At 44.1% G+C, this 16,687-nt stretch overlaps 1 protein-coding gene and 1 long non-coding RNA gene across 5 annotated transcripts in view; both read right to left on the bottom strand.

The window, feature by feature from the left end:
• LOC311426441 overlaps nt 1–16,687 on the bottom strand; it is a 290,718-nt gene that overhangs the window by 34,601 nt on the left and 239,430 nt on the right. The window lies entirely within an intron of this gene.
• The window catches only part of LOC311426314 (E3 ubiquitin-protein ligase KCMF1-like), a 127,895-nt gene that overhangs the window by 8,895 nt on the left and 102,313 nt on the right, over nt 1–16,687 (bottom strand). For 2 of the 4 annotated variants that reach the window (XM_084502723.1, XM_084502725.1), the window contains exons 4-5: nt 3,481–3,596; nt 741–904 (exon numbers count right to left, since the gene is read on the bottom strand). In XM_084502723.1, the coding sequence (XP_084358849.1) occupies nt 741–904; nt 3,481–3,596 (280 nt within the window). Of the gene's footprint in view, nt 1–740; nt 916–3,480; nt 3,597–16,687 lie in introns of all 4 variants that reach the window. The other 2 variants (XM_084502724.1, XM_084502726.1) reach the window with 1 other exon arrangement.

Here is a 16,687-nt window from a genome sequence, read left to right as displayed (position 1 = left end):
GGATGCCCCTTCCCAGAAATGTTCAAGGTCAGGTTGGATGGGACTTTGGGCAACCTGATCTAGTGGGAGGTGTCCCTGCCCATGGCAGAGGAGTTGGACTAAATGATCTTTAAGGTCCTTTCAAACCCAAACCACTTTATGATTCTATAAATATCTGATGGGAGGGAATGAAGAAGAGGGAGACAGATTCTTTTCAGTTGTGTTCACTGACAGAACAAGAGTCAAAATTAAAACAAATTAAATCCATCTGAAAACAACAAAACACTTTTCTACTGTGAGGGTGGTCAAATACCATAACAGGTTGTCCAGAGAGGTTGTGGTGTCTCCATCCACGAAGATATTCAGTACCAAACTGGGCACAGTCCTTGGCAACCTGATATAGCTGACCTTATTTGAGCAGGGGGTTGGACTAAATTATGTTGAGATGTCCTTTCCAACCTCAACCATTCTTTTATACCACCTGTGAACAGGTCAGTCATGGGAATGAGCCTAGAAGTCTCTGAATTTAAAAGCACAAGCTAAAGGGGCAGTGGTTTTTGCTTCAGAAGTTCCAGGTAGACAATCCAATCAAGGATACTGTTCATCAGTAAACATCCTTCAAGTACGATGACAGTGGGAAACATATATACACTTTCAACTTCAAAACACAGAAAAACAAAGCAACTATTATCATCTTGGATTTTATTTAAAAGTCTATTTAAGAAGGAAATTGGGCTAAAATCAGTGGTTACAACTCTTACCAGCTATAGGATCCATGGCTTCTCTATTGCTTGTAGAATATGAACTTTGAGAAGATGAAAGCCCACCAGTGGAACTGCTAGTAAAGTGCATGTTTGATCTACGTGCACGAGGGCCTCCCAAACCCCGGCCTGGGTGAAACATTCTACGTACATGTCGAACACCACTAGATTCATCATAAACAAGCAGTTAAGGAAAGACATTTGTTATCAAGTATTAAACAGCAAAAACATTTACTAGGTGAATAATGATTCAACTTTTTAAGTGTAATGCAACCACAGCTACAGTGCCAGTCAGACCTATAGATCTGAACCCAAGGTACCCAGTGCTGCTAACAGCAAATTAATCTTTTTCAGGCTTTTTATCATGTTTAAAAAATGTCAGGATGGATTTTCTGCCTTCTGGATCAAAGTTTTATACTAGGTACTTTAAACTGATGATGCATGTTAATCAGAGCACATTTCTCAATAGACATAAGGATTTGCTGCTCGGGAAACTAGTTAGCAAGGTCCCCTGGGAAGCTGCTTTTGAAGGCATTGGCGTCCATCAGTGCTGGTCAGTCTTTAAGCACTGCCTCCTAAAAGCACAGGATCAGGCAATTCCAAACTACTGGAAGTCAAGCAGGCGGAGCAGAAGGCCGGCTTGGCTGACTAGGGATCTTCTTCTTCAACCTTGAACGTGTGCAGGATTTGCTGCTCTACCTGGATCCATACAAGTCCATGGGTCCCGATGGGATTCATCCCAGGGTGCTCAGAGAGCTGGTTGACATCACTGCGGGACCTCTCTCAATTATTTTTCAACAATCTTGGGAATCTGGAGACGTCCCAGTAGACTGGAAGGTGGCAAATGTTTTTTGCCAATTTTCAAGAAGGGCAAGAAAGAAGACCCTGGTAACTACAGGCCTGTCAGTCTCATGTCAGTGCCTGGTAAAATTATGGAGAAGATTATCCCTAGATAATCTTAACAAGAAGCGCACCTGGGGGACAATGCAGTCATTGGTCCCAGCCAACATGGGTTCACGAGGGGTAGGTCCTGTTTGACTAACTTGATTTCCTTTTATGATAAGAACACCCATCTAGCTGATCAAGGGAAACCAGCTGTTCTGATCTGTTTGTATTTCAGTAAAGCTTTTGACACAATTTCTCATATGATCCTACTGGACAAAATGTCCAGCATGCAACTAAACAAAAACATCATATGATGGGTGAGCAACTGGCTGACGGACAGGGCTCAAAGGGTTGTAGTAAATGGCGCCACATCAGACTGGCGGAAGGTCACTAGTGGGGTCCCCCAGGGCTCCATTTTAGGGCCATTCCTCTTCAATGTCTTTATAAACGTTTTGGATGTAGGGCTAGAAGGTGTTTTGAGCAAATTTGCTGACAAAACTAAACTTGGAGGAGTTGTAGACTCTGTTGAGGTTGGAAAGGCCTTGCAGAGAGGTCTGGACAGATTGGAGAGCTGAGCAATCACCAACCGCATGAAGTTTAACAGGAGCAAGTGCCAGGTCCTGAACCTGGGATGGGGCAACCCTGGCTATATGTACAGGCTGGGTGACGAGACGCTAGAAAGCAGCCCCGCAGAGAGGGATCTGAGGGTTGTGGTTGATAGCAAGCTGAATATGAGCAAGCAGTGCCCTGGCAGCCAGGAGGGCCAACTGTATCCTGGGGTGCATCAAGCATGGCATTGCTAGTCGGTCGAGGGAAGTGATTGTCCTGCTCTACTCTGTGCTGGTGCAGCCTCACCTCGAGTACTGTGTGCAGTTCTGGGCACCACAGTACAAAAAGGATGTGAAACTGTTGGAGAGTGTCCAGAGAAAAGCTACAAAGATGGTGAAGGGCCTAGAGGGGAAGACATGAGGAGCGGCTGAAGTCACTTGGCCTATTCAGGTTGGAGAAGAGGAGGCTAGGGGGAGACCTCATTGCGGTCTACAACTTCCTCACGAGGGGGAGCGGAAGGGCAGGCTCCAATCTATTCTCTCTGGTGACCAGTGATAGGACTCAAGGGAATGGAGTCAAGCTGCAACAGGGGATGTTCAGGCTGGATATCAGGAAGAGATTCTTCATTGAGAGGGTTGTCATGCACTGGAACAGGCTCCCCAGGGACATAGTCACAGCATCAATCCTGTCAGAGTTTAAGAAGCATTTGGACTGTAGTCTTAGTCATATGGTCTGAATTTTTGGGTAGACCTGTGTGGTGCCAGGAGTTGGACTCCTTATGCATCCCTTCCAACTCAGGATATTCTATGATTCTATGATTTTAACATCAAAATTAGGAAATAAATACTCAAAATAATCTACAAATTTTTATTGTTGTTCTTACCAAGAGCACACATTAATTATTGCATTACCTTTCACTTTTGTGTTTTACTGCTTTCAATCACATAATTATCTATAATATACTACTGCATTTGTATTACTTTCACATACACAAAAATGGCATCAGAACTAAAGACCAATGAGGGTAAAAGCTGCAGTGCAGAAAGAAGCAGATTAGTGTCAGAAACATCTTTAAAAGGCTTGGCTATCAGGAATAAAACAAAAACAAACACACACCAACATTGGCTAGCTACACCTAAAGCCCATTCACAATCTGATTATATATATATGTATTTTCAGACATGCAGATCCCCAACAACCAAATACCAATTCTAAAAAATAAGCAAAACAGATGTAGCTTGACTACAAAAGTCAAAACAAGTAGTTACAGCTATCATATGGAACAATCTAATCCTTTTCCCTCAACTTAAGAAAGGATATTAAATCTCTAGGAGCTCTGTGTTCCAGTGTAAGATGAGCTGCAAAGTCATCTGTGACATGATTAGGATCCCCTCCAGGTAACGCTGCACATATTGGACAAATCTGAAACAACAAAGTGAGGGGGGAAAAAAACACACAAAAAAAAAACAACTTTAAACAAATCACAAACCACATCACTCAAAGTTGATCACTTAACAAGGATTCTTATACTTTAAATATCATACTCTAATCCTGTATCTAGATGGCCACGAGTTTAAAGTAGTAAATGTGTTCAAATGAAATTGTTAATTTTAGCACCTTTTCAAGACCCACTTTATAATTTTGCTTTTAATAATACCACAGAAACCAAAAGTAAAATTTTCAAATCCCATCTGCAATCCCTTCAGCTTTAAAACTTCTCTTTATATGTCAGTTCCAGCACAGAGAGTAGGTCTGGTTACACAGGATTACTAATTGCTTGTATGTACCTGCATGTAAAATTAAGTTCATTTAGTGCTCTTTGAATCCTCAAAGCAACTTCTCATTCATCTCACCAGAGAAGTGTGGGAAGGAGAATGAAATCAGATATGAATATTCATTAAAGTATCACCACTGAGACCATCCACTGAGGTAGCATGAGAGTAGGGGTTTGGCAGAGGAGAGAAACTCCTTATTCCTACCAAGTATTTTGGGAGATGTCATTACAGTTTTTGTTTTGTTTAGTTTTACCTTAAAACTAAACACACACTTAAAGTTAAGGGAACCTTACTGCCACAGCGACTTTCATTTATTATTTTTATTTTTCCTCTCAATGACTTCGCATGCACCTGAGAGAAGCATGCCTTAAAAAGTCCTTTACAAGTTTTGCAGGACAGTCTTAAAGTTTGATAGATGACAGGTTAATAAGCCAGAAAGGAGAAATCCATTCCACACAATATGTTAGGTCTTAAGTACTCTGTAAAGCATCACTTTGATAGTAGAACTCAACACTTTTGAGGAATTTTACTCTCTGCTTCTCTGGGAGAAACAGATGGCACTTACAGTCCTGACATAACTCTCTTCCCTAATCAGTCAAGACTGCAATACTTCAGGTAAACCTTTTTGCCATCTTCAACTCTCCCAGGAGCAAGCTTTGTCTTTTTAGAGGAACCCTGGCTGTGATGCTGTCCTGGTTTCAGCTAGGATACAGTTCATTTTCCTCCTAGTAGTTGGTATGGCGCTGTGTTTTGGATTTAGGATGAGAATAATGTTGATATCGCACTGATGTTTTAATTCTTGCAGAGCAGTGCTTACACTAAGCCAAGGACTTCTCAGCTTCTCATTCTGTTCTGCAACATCAAGCTGCAGAAGCTGCTGAGGGAGAAGGTGAATCGATTCAGTTTGCAGAAGTGAAAGCCATCCAGCTGGCTTTAGATATTGCTGAATGAGAAAAGTGACCAGTTCTCTATCTCTATACTGGTTCATAGATGGTAGCAAATGCCCCGTGAGGGTGGTTACAACAATGGAAGCAGAGCAACTGGCAGCAACACTAGGGGTTCTGCCAACCGAGCTGGACCTGCCCAATCAAACCTGTTACGCACTGTAGAAGGGGACAAAGTCCCTGTAGTGCACATAAAAAACATGCTGGGGAAGACAGTCTGGGCTATTCCTGCCTCAGGAAAAGGCAAACCCATTCATGGGATTGCTTTTGCTCAAAAACCAGGATGCACTTGGTAGGTAATGCAAAGGAATGGAGAGGTTCAGTGTGTACCTCAAGGGGATTTAATACTGTGTGAGAATAGTCCATGAGTTGAATTGTATTAGTTAATTATTATCAAATACTGTATGTCATCACTACCATGATTGCTATATGTCAGTGTCCTATTAATGGTATCACAGTAACAGCCACATAGGTGATGATGAATGAATTTTGATAGAATTGGATAAGCACGGCGGTGTGATGGAACGAGAACAGGCTTTAACTGGAGATAATCCAACATCACACACCATCTCTTCTGCCCTAAAAAACTGCTGTGACAGATGGCGCCCGAAGTCAGTCACGGACTACACAAACTCAGTGGACATTGTATATACATATATGAAAAGTGGTGATTAATTGGAACGTACTGGAAAGGGTGTAAACTGAGTATGACATAAATGATATGGAATAAGAGGTGGATATTGTCCTGGTTTCAGCTAGGATAGAGTTAATTTTCCTCCTAGTAGCTGGTAGGGTGCTGCATTTTGGATTTAGGATGAGAATAATGTTGATAACACACTGGTGTCTGGTCGGGGTGGGGGGACCGGCTGCTCAGGGATAGGCTGGGCTTTGTTCAGGGGGTGGTGAGCAATTGCATTGTACATCACTTGTTTTGTACACATTAGTACTAGTAGTACTATTATCATTATTATTATTATTATTTTCCTTTCTTTTCTGCCCTAATAAACTGTCTTTATCTGAACCCACAGGCTTTCATTTCTTTCTGATTTTCTCTCCCATCCCAGAGAGGGAGAGGGGAGGGTGAGCGAACAGCTGTGTAGTGCTTAGCTGCTGGCCAGGTTAAACCACAACAGATGCAAAACCAGGTTCTTAAACTGTTCTCTTCATGCATACATTCAAGTTGTTCACAATGGTTCTCAAAAGACTGTGGGCATAAAAGACATTTAATTGAAAGCACAAATACCTTTTTGACCCTTGGCGGGGAGGGGGGCAAGGAGGATGTCCTAGAATGTATTTATTGCAAGACCTAATCTCTCTGAGAGTGGTTGCCAAATCTTCAATGCTGGTTTATTTTTAGAAAGTACTGGTCATAATAAAGGACAATAAGATTTTATGGAGAGTCTTTTGTTACAATCCCTTTCCCCTTTAGCTCAGAATTTCACTTCACTAGATTCTGCTTTCCAAATCTCTCACCACTACAGAAGCAATACAAGTGGACACATAGCCAAACAGAACAGACATTTTATCATGACATGCAAGAAGAAAAAGAAGTTACCAGTAATGCCAGTAATGCACTGATCATAGATCACAGATCATAGAATGGCTTTGGTTGGAAGGGACCTTAAAGGTCATCTAGTTCCAGCCCCCCTGCCATGGGGATGCCACCCACTAGATCAGGTTGCCCAGGGCCTTGTCCAACCTGGTCTTGAACACCTGTTGCAGGAAGAACGGCCGAAGTCATGACACATACCAATATGGTCAGATCATGCTCTCTCTTTATTACCCAAATAGCCTGACTTTTATAGCAAATTTAGCAGGGGCGGATAGAGTCTCACACAAGATTATTGGTCGAAAGCACTCAGACAAACAACTGCAAGAAAACAACCCCACCTGCAAGAAAACAACCCCCTTGTGATTAGCAGTCACATAGATCCCATGCTTGAAGCCAGCTGCTGGCAACAACATTTTTAATTCCTCAATTGGGCAATAAGGGAACATTATTATGGCAACTCCTCGTAGTCGTCCTGGTGGCTTGGTTTGCTTAGCTGCAGCAAGTCATGGCCTCCTTGCTGTTTCAAAAAATCCTCAACAAACACCTACTTGAGGCAGTTCAGAAACCTAAAGTGGTGGTCAGAATACACTGCAAAGCTCATCAAAGTGTCAACTCAGATATTATTAAGGGAAACTGAAAGGTAGATGAAGCTGCCAAACGAGCAGCCATGGGGGGGGGAACAACAACGGGACATGACATGAGATGACTATAAAATCTCCTGCTACCCATTAGAAAAATACTGATAACAGTTCCTGAATATACAGAAAAGGAAGTCAAGCTGGCTGAGCTATTAAAATGTGTGAAAGACTCAAATGGATGGTAGATAAGTGCCCATGGACAATGCATTGTTACACCAGAAAGAACGAGACAACTTATGACTCAGGTCTATCCAGAAACCCATATGGGAGCTGAGGCTCTGGTAGAGAGTGTCAAAAGATATGCTATTGGAACTAAGATGTTACTGATTGCAGAAAGTATAACTCAAAATTATGAGTTGTGCCTTAAAAACAATCATAAAATACAGGTAAAACCTGCTCCTAGAGAGGTAAAAAAAGGGAATTACTTGAATTATATTTTCTGTTTGGCCAGAAGTTTTCCCGTTATTGGGAAGAATGGGTTAAAAATGGAAGATTGGCAAGGAGGATGGGATCAGAAAGGAAGACTGGCACAGAGGATTGTAAATAGGCTCAAGTGACCTTGCAGCTGGGAATGCTTAAAGTCTGAAGAGCAGCAATGTAGAAAACATATAAATTATGACTGATGCTGTTTGTGCTCTGTGTGTTTGGCAAGTAGCACATCTGTGCATAGATAACATAGGTGTTTGGTGGACTCGGGGCACCCTATTGGATGCGTTTGTGCTCCTGGCCTTGGTACAGAGAAGATCAAAGAAGCACAGTGAGTATCACAGCACAGTGGTAAAAACTGCACCTGTATGAACCCTTGATAAAAACAGGCGAAACTAGCAGGCTGGTGATCTCCTAGCATGGACCCTGTTTAGCAGTTCCTGTGTCCCCGTTTGTGAGCCTCTGCTCATGTGCCTCTGCTTGGGTGTTGCTTCAGGGATCCCCCGGTTGGCAAGGCAACAAGAATAAATCTACTCTTTGTATTTTAGCTGCAAGTCTGTGGTTGTTCCTGTTGCCTGCCTGTTCTGAATCACATACCTGTGTTGAACCAATCAGGCTAGGGAAGTAGTGAAATGTCTATTGAAAGAAATAATACTGAGATTTGGAGTGCCAGTCTTCTGATAGGGAACCACATTTTGTAGCAATGATTACTAAAGAAATGTCTAGAGTATTGAATATAAAATGGGACTTATGTACCCCATGGATGCCACAATCTAGTGGCCAAGTAGAGAGAACGAACCAAACACTGAAAGGACAAATAAGGAAATTGTGCCAAGAAACACGGTTTCATGGATAACTCCAAGGGCTTGGGAAAAAGTAAGCCTGTTTGGATTACTATACGGAAAAACATATGCTGTAAATTTAACTGGAAAATCCAATTAGATGCGTGTAACTGGGAATCAAGCACTTACTGATTATATTTTGCCTTTAACAAAAGCTTTGAGTCTCATCCACAGATGCGTACTATTAAGGGTGCCGATTATGGTGGATGCACTGGTTCACTCCTTTTGTACACTTTTCTCCTGGAGATCAAGTTTAACTGCGAACCTGGAGGGACGACCTCCTAGCTGAAAAGTGGAAAGGACTATACCCGCTGCTGTTAATGACAAATACTGCTATGAAGCACTGAGAGACTGATTCATGGATTCATTATACCTAAGTGAAAGCTGCTCCTCCACAGCTATGGAAAACTGAAAAAAAACAGGGCCTTCAAAGTTGAAAATCACCAAAGTTAATGGACTGCATATATATATAGATATACTTTTTGCTAAAGTTATGTTTCATTAAGTTAGAAAATGAGGGGGTTAAAAGCAATGGCAGTCTTTTGTTGGTTGAGAAACCAGGCAGTTAAGGAAACTGAGAAACGTTTTTGAATCCCTGGAGCCAGAAGACCCACTTTGAATTGATAGCTTCATATGGGTTTTCTGAAGCCTGGCAATGTCTGACTTGGTTTCTGGATCTAAAGTTGTGGGTAAAGATCTAAACTAATAGACCTAGGAAGCAATAAGATGAGACTCATATAATATGAGTTAGATAAGTCTCAAAGGGGGGAATTGTTACTAGGGCAACTATTGTTAGGTCCAGTCACTGTTCCGTAACCTGGATTGTATGAATGTAGAACTAGCATTATCTATTGTGTAGAATATCCTGGAATATAAGGAACTTGGATGGGGTAATCAACATGCCAAGGGGAATTGGGCCAAGTTGGCAAAAGAAGAGGAACAGTAATGTCCGATGGTAAACTTTGCTTATTATTATTTGGCTTATTGCACACTGGGTAACGAATCCAAATGTTTTAGCGCACAACAAACCCACCAAAGGCCCATTTCCACAATCCCACAGGAGCACCGGGGCTACAATGGCAAGCAGGAATCCAAATCAAAGAATCTGAGCAACAAGAATACCTTGTTTGTGCTCCTCCCAGGACTGTTGCAGGAGACCTGCAGCCTCATTGTCCAGGTGTGAAACACATCACAATGAGTCAGCAGGTGTAGCTCTCCAGATCATCTTTTGGACTAAGGGGTGTCACTACCTGAGGGTGGGACACATTACCGGATGAAGGGGAAAAGCAGTTCAGAATTGTACAGGGCTTATTATGGGATTGTTGGTGAGTATCGGGACTCCAAGCACGTAATAACACAAGTACAATTTAAGACAGGTCAGACAGAAGCTTTATTAACTGTGATCACAGTGAGAGAATGATCATAGTGAGAGAATGCTTGAGGAGCATCTCCCTCTCTGTCCCTGTGGTCTCTATCCAGTGTTTGCAGAGACATGACATATACTGTTTCAAAGAAAGGAAAGAGGTAAGGAAAATCATTCTAATGTTACCAAAGCCAGGTGTGCATTCTTGGGAAGAATGGACACCAGACAATCATTTATATGTCAAGAAAGTGCAGTACCCATGCATGGAAGGAATGGTCTCCTTAAGTATCTTGTTAACTGTCACAATTGACGTTATAGTGGGGCCTGTAGGAGTGGCACACATGGTTTTATCTTAGCTGAGAAGTGGGAGATAGAAACAATCAAAATGCTAGCTTTTGGTCCAAAAGAATGTTCCTTCTGTTAGTATAAACTTCTTAGCAAGAATTCTCAAATATGAAATATTTTGGGTAGACCTGTGCGGTGTCAAGAGTTGGACTTGATCCTTAAGGGTCCCTTCCAACTCAGGATATTCTATGATTCTATGATTCTATGATTACCACGACAGAATGTTTGGAGAAGAAACCAGAAGCAGGAAAGGGAAGGTGGTTAGATGATTCAGGGAAGAACAAGTGTGGGAAAATAGAGGGGTAAAGGAATAAAAAAGGACAGATGTGTAAACAGATTTGCTGGTCAGTATGCAGTAGTGGTTTAACACCAATGGGATGCTCAGCACCACCAGACTGCTCTCTCCTCTTACTCAAAAAGACAGGAGGAGAAAATACAATGGGAAAAACAACAAACAAACAAAAAACTAAAAAACACCTCCTTATTTTAAAGTCTCAAGGTACAGTAAATAAGGAGGACAGGAAAAATGAGGACGTGACCAGAAAGGAACCACCCCACCATAATCTTTATACTCATTAAGGGTCATTAATATATTAAAGAACATTCCCACCAATATGGAAATGGGACAACAGCATTCCCCACAAATCTAGAATCTTCTGATCTCATAAGACATATGCCCCATAGAGATAAGTTAGGCAGGTCAGAACAACCAATCTGAAACAGTAAAGGGAAATAATAGTCTTGCAAGCAGCTATGTATAAATAACTGTGTTTCTAGGTGAGAGCGTGTTTGCTTTCCAAAAGTTCGCTAAGCACCTAATTCTGTGCAGAATTAAAGACCTTTGCATGGATTCCGATTCTGTGTGCTTATTGGCTAGGTGCACTGGGCACGAACCTATTCACAGAATCACAGAACGTTAGGGATAGGAAGGGACCTTGAAAGATCATCTAGTCCAATCCCCCTGCCAGAGCAGGAATACCTAAATCATCACAGAATCACAGAATTGAAGGGGTTGGAAGGGACCTCGAAAGATCATCGGGTCCAACCCCCCTGCCAAAGCAGGTTCCTTAGAGCAGGCTGCCCAGGTAGGTGTCCAGACGGGCCTTGAATATCTCCAGAGAAGGAGACTCCACAACCTCCCTGGGCAGCCTGTCCCAGTGCTCTGTCACCCTCCCCGTGAAGAAGTTCTTTTGCGTGTTGCTGCGGAACTTCCTGTGCTCTATCTTGTGACCATTACTCCTTGTCCTGTCTCCACAATCCACTGAAAAGAGGTTGGCCAAATCCCTCTGTCTCCCACACCTCAGGTATTTATACACATTGATGAGATCCCCTCTCAGTCTTCTTTTCTCCAGGCTGAACAGACCCAGGTCTCTCAGCCTTTCCTCATAAGGAAGATGCTCCAGGCCCCATATCATCTTTGTGGCCCTCCGATGGACTCTTTCCAGGAGATCCCTGTCTTTTTTGTACTGGGGAGCCCAGAACTGGACACAGTACTCCAGGTAAGGCCTGACCAGGGCAGAGTAGAGGGGGAGGATCACCTCCCTTAACCTGCTGGCCACACTCCTTTTAATGCACGCCAGGATCCCATTGGCCCTCTTGGCCACCAGGGCACACTGCTGGCTCATGGTCAACCTGTTGTCCACCAGGACCCCCAGGTCCTTCTCCACAGAGCTCTTCTCCAGCAGGTCATCCCCCAGCCTGTACTGATACATGTGGTTGTTCCTTCTCGGGTGCAGGACTCTACACTTGCTCTTATTAAACCTCATTTGGTTTCTTCCTACCCATCTGTCCAGCTTGTCCAGGTCTCGCTGAATGGCAGCACAGCCTTCTGGCGTGTTGGCCACTCCTCCCAGCTTTGCGTCATCATTGTACTTGCTGAGGGCAGACACTATTCCCTCATCAAGGTCGTCGATGAAGATGTTGAACAAGACTGGACCCAGCATTGACCCCTGGGGAACACCGCTAGTCACAGGTCTCCACCTGGACTCTGCACCACCGATCACCACCCTCTGAGCTCGGCCAGTCAGCCAGTTCTCAACCCACCTTACTGTCCACTATTCTATCCCACACTTTCTCAGCTTTGCTATCAGGATGTCATGGGAGACAGTATCGAAAGCCTTGCTAAAGTCAAGGTAGATGACATCCACTGCTCTCTCCTCATCTACCCAGCTGGTGATGCCATGTCACACAGGAACACGTCCAGGTGGGTTTTGAAACTTTCCAGAGAAGGAGACTCTACAAGCCCCCGGGCAGCCTGTTCCAGTGTTCTGTCACCCTCACTGTGAAAAAGTTTTGTCTCATATTTAAGCGGAACCTCCTATGTTCCAGCTTACACCCACTGCCCCTTGTCCTATCATTAAGATGTCACCGAGAAGAGCCTGACTCCATCTTCCTGACACTTGCCCTTTACATATTTATAAATGTTAATAAGGTCATCCCTCAGTCTCCTCTGCTCCAAACTAAAGAGACCCAGCTCCCTCAGCCTTTCCTTGTAAGGGAGATGCTCCACTCACTTAATCATCCTCGTGGCTCTGCACTGTACTCTGTCAAGCAGTTCCCTGTCCTTCTTGAACTAAGAGGCCCAGAACTGGATGCAATATTCCAGATGAAGTCTCACCAGAGCAGAGTAGAGGGGGAGGAGAACCTCTCTTGACCTACTAACCACAATCCTTCTAATACACTCCAGGATGCCATTGGCCTTCTTGGCCACGAGGGCACAGTGCTGGCTCATGGTCATCCTGCTGTCCACCAGGACCCCCAGGTCCCTCTCCCCTACGTTGCTCTCCAACAGGGCGGTCCCCAACTTATACTGGTGCCTGGGGTTGCTCTTGCCCAGATGCAAGACTCTACACTTGCCCGTGTTATATTTCATTAAGTTTCTCCTTGCCCAACTCTCCAGCATATCTAGGTCCCGCTGGATGGCAGCACAGCCTTCCAGCATGTCAGCCACTCCTCGCAGTTTAATGTCATCAGCAAACTTGCTGACAGTGCATTCCATTCCCTCATCCAAGTCATCAATGAATATATTAAACAACACTGGTCCCAGTACCAACCCTCGAGGGACTTCACTAGATACAGGACTCCAACTCAACTCCATCTCATTGACTGCAACCCTCTGGCTTCTTCCCTTCAGCCAGTTTACTGTCCACCTCACTACCCACTCACTACCCAATCGTCCAGACCACGCTTCCTCAGTTTAGCTGCGAGGATGCTGTGGGAGACGGTGTCAAAGGCTATCTGAAATCAAGACAAATCACATCATGTGATATGCCTAGAAACAGCACCAAGGATAAGTTGTTCCATCACCTTACCAGGGATGGAGGTGAAGCTGACCGGTCTATAGTTACCCGGGTCCTCCTTCTTGCCCTTTTTGAAGACTGGAGTGACATTTGCTTTCCTCCAGTCCTCAGGCACCTCTCCCATTCCCCACGACTTACCAAAGATGATGGAGAGTGGTCTAGCAATGACTTCCTCCAGCTCCCTCAGCACCCACGGATGCATCCCATCAGGACCCATGGACTTGTGGATGTCCAGCTTGCTTAATTGGTACTTAACCCAGCCCTCATCAACCAAGGCAAACTCCTCCTTTACCCCAACTTCCTCTGGGGCCTCAGGGGTACGGGGCTCCTCAGGAGAGCCTCTGGCATTATAGACAGAGACAAAGGCAGCATTCAGTAACTCTGCCTTCTCTATATCTTCTGTCACCAGGGCACCCACCTCATTCATTAGTGGGCCCACACTGCCTCTAGTGTTAGTTTTATCTGCAGTGTATTTGAAGAAGCCCTTTCTGTTGTCCCTGACTCCTCTTGCAAGGTTTAATTCTATGGAGGCCTTAGCTTTCCCAGTTGCCTCCCTACGTCTTCTGACAACAGCCTTATATTCCTCCCAAGTGGCCAGTCCCTCCTTCCATGATCTGTAGAATCTCCTCTTCCACTTGAGTTTGCCCAACAATTCCCTGTTGGGAGACCATGAAGGTCTCCTGCCTCTTTTTCATGACTTCCTACCTGTTGGGATGCTCTGATCTTGAGCTCGGAAGAAGCAGTCCTTGAATGCTAACACCTATCTTGGACCCCTTTTCCTTCAAGTACCTTGTCTCATGGGATTTCCCCTAGCAAATGCTTGAAAAGGCCAAAGTCGGCCCTACTGAAGTCTAAGGCTGCAATTCGGCTCGGTATTCTGCTCCTGCCTGTACTGGGTCTGGCTGGGATGTTAACTTTCCCTGCAGCAGCCCATACAGTGCTGTGCTCTGCACTTGTAGCTAGAACAGCACTGGTATCACACCAATGTTTTGTTTTATGCTGAGCAATGCTGGCACAGCATCAGGGCTCTCTCTAACCCTCCCAGAGTCAGCAGGCTGGGGGTGGGCAAAAAAATGAGAAAGGAACATCACCAGGGCAGCTGACCTAAACCAACCAAAGGGATATTCCATACCATATGATGTCACACTCAGCAATAAAAGGTGGAAAAAGGAAGAAGAGGGGAGGGGTGGGCTCTCGTTGTGAAAACGTCTGTCCTCCCAAACAACGGCTATGTGCATTGAGGCCCTGCTTCAAGGACTTGGCCAAGCATCACTCGTTTGTGGGAAGTAGAGACTAATTTATTTCCTCTGCACTTCCACACAGTCTTTGCTTGTTTTTTTTTTTTTTTTTTTTTTCCTTTTCCTTTTTTCCTTTACCTCCCTTTAGTTAAATTGTTTAATTAATAATATTTTTCCCTTTAATTAATGTATCCTTATCTCAACCTGTGAGTTGTTTCTTTCCTTTTCTTCTTCCCCTCCTCTTCTGAGGAGGGGGAGTGAGAGAGCGGTTGTGGTGAAGTTCAGCTGCCTAGCAAGGTAAAAGCACCACACTGCCGCATGAGATCCTGAACTCCACCATCTCATGGTCGCTGCAACCAAGGCTGCCCTCAACCTTCACTGCTTCAACCAGCCCCTCCTTGTTAGTGAGACTAAGATCCAGCAGCACTCCTCTCCTACTTGGCACATCTACCACTTGCATCAGGAAGCTATCTATCATCAGTGCACTCGAGGAACCTGCTGGACTGCAGATGGCTGGCTGAATAGGCTTTCCAGCAAATGTCAGGGTAGTTAAAATCCCCCATGATAACCAGGGCCTGTAATTACGAGGCTGCTATCAGCTGCCTGTAGAAGGCCTCGTCAACTTCCTCATCCTGTTCTGGTGGCCTGTAACAGCCACCCACAACAGTATCCCCCATGCCAGCCTGCTCCTTAATTCTCACCCACAGACTCTCAACTCGCTCCTCAGCCATCCCTGGACAGTACTCTGTTATCCAGTACCCTGGATAGTATTCCCTATTAGGGATAACAGTTTTGGTAACTTAGATTGGACCCTAAAAGTAGCATTGCCCAGTCCAACTTGTCGACATTGCTGTTGGAGGGGAAGAAAGACAAAGAACAAGTGTGCACTGATGATTTCATTGTGTTTGTGCTTTACAGAGGAATAGCAGGGGTGGGGGAGATGCAACACCAAATCCCACATTAACATACATTAGCATTTAGATTGGTGTGGTTTAAATATGTTAATGACCATTAATGAGCAAAAAGTTACTATAGGTCAGTGTGGAGCTACTTTTTTCTTTGTTTTTTACCTTTTATCCCTTATCTTCCTTGCTTCTGCTAGCTCAAGGCTACCTGTCTCTCTCTTTCCTCGTTTTCTCAGCTAAGAGACTTCACAAGCTATAGAAAGACTACATAAGCTACAGGCCTCCCTATTTTCTTCAAGGTTTTCTTGTTTTTTTTTCACAGTTTTGGGACTACAATTGGAGGTCTGCCCTCAACCCCTCCAAAAGTCTGGGGCCAGTGAGTGGCACAATGCTTTAAGGAATTCACTGAATGTCTGGAGATAAGGGGGAAATCACTGGACTGGTAAGTACAGTTTATATCTTTCCCATGAATATTTGGAGAGAAGATCATCAGCCTCCCACACAGATGCTGTGGTTTAGCAAGAATGGGATACAGACCTGTGAGCCCTCTTAGTTGACTGATTGGTTAAAGTCAAAGTTAAATGTGAGCAGCCACTGAAGGGAAAATGGGATGTGTTCGGTCTAAAATTCCCTCTTGTTCCCCCTTGGGATGCATCCTTAAAAACTGGTCTAAATTTGGTGGTGACTCCAAAGGGTAAAATGAGGCAATATTGTAATCAGAGCCTCAGTACAAATTAGATGATTGGGAACAATGGCCAGTGAATGAATCCTTGAAATACATTACAATATTGCAATTGATGTTACTTTGATGGCGTGAAGTAAATGGGATAAGTTGGTGTATATCAGTGCTTTTATGTCATTGCCTGAAAAGTCAGGCTGAATGTGGATTGTGGCAGGACTGTATTATGTTCATGCGCCAAAACAAAAGGGAGGAAGGGGATTGATAAACCCCTGACAACTTATCCAGATTTAGAACAGAAAGAGGTTTTGTTATTTGTATCCTCAGCACCACCGCCATGTTATTCCTCTATGGAAAGGGGCTCAGATGTTTCCCTTACCTCCAGAGCTTCAGCTGAAACGCCAGAGGCCTCTTCTAGGTCCCAATTCTAACTTTAGCCCTGCAGTGCGTAATACTCGACGACAGATGACGACAGTCATCCAGACTCGGCTAAAACAGGTGGTAGGA

This window comes from Aythya ferina (assembly GCF_964211825.1).
Source record: "Aythya ferina genome assembly, chromosome: W".
In the NCBI taxonomy this organism is placed as follows: Eukaryota; Metazoa; Chordata; class Aves; order Anseriformes; family Anatidae; genus Aythya; species Aythya ferina.
This window is presented reverse-complemented; position numbering and strand designations above follow the sequence as displayed.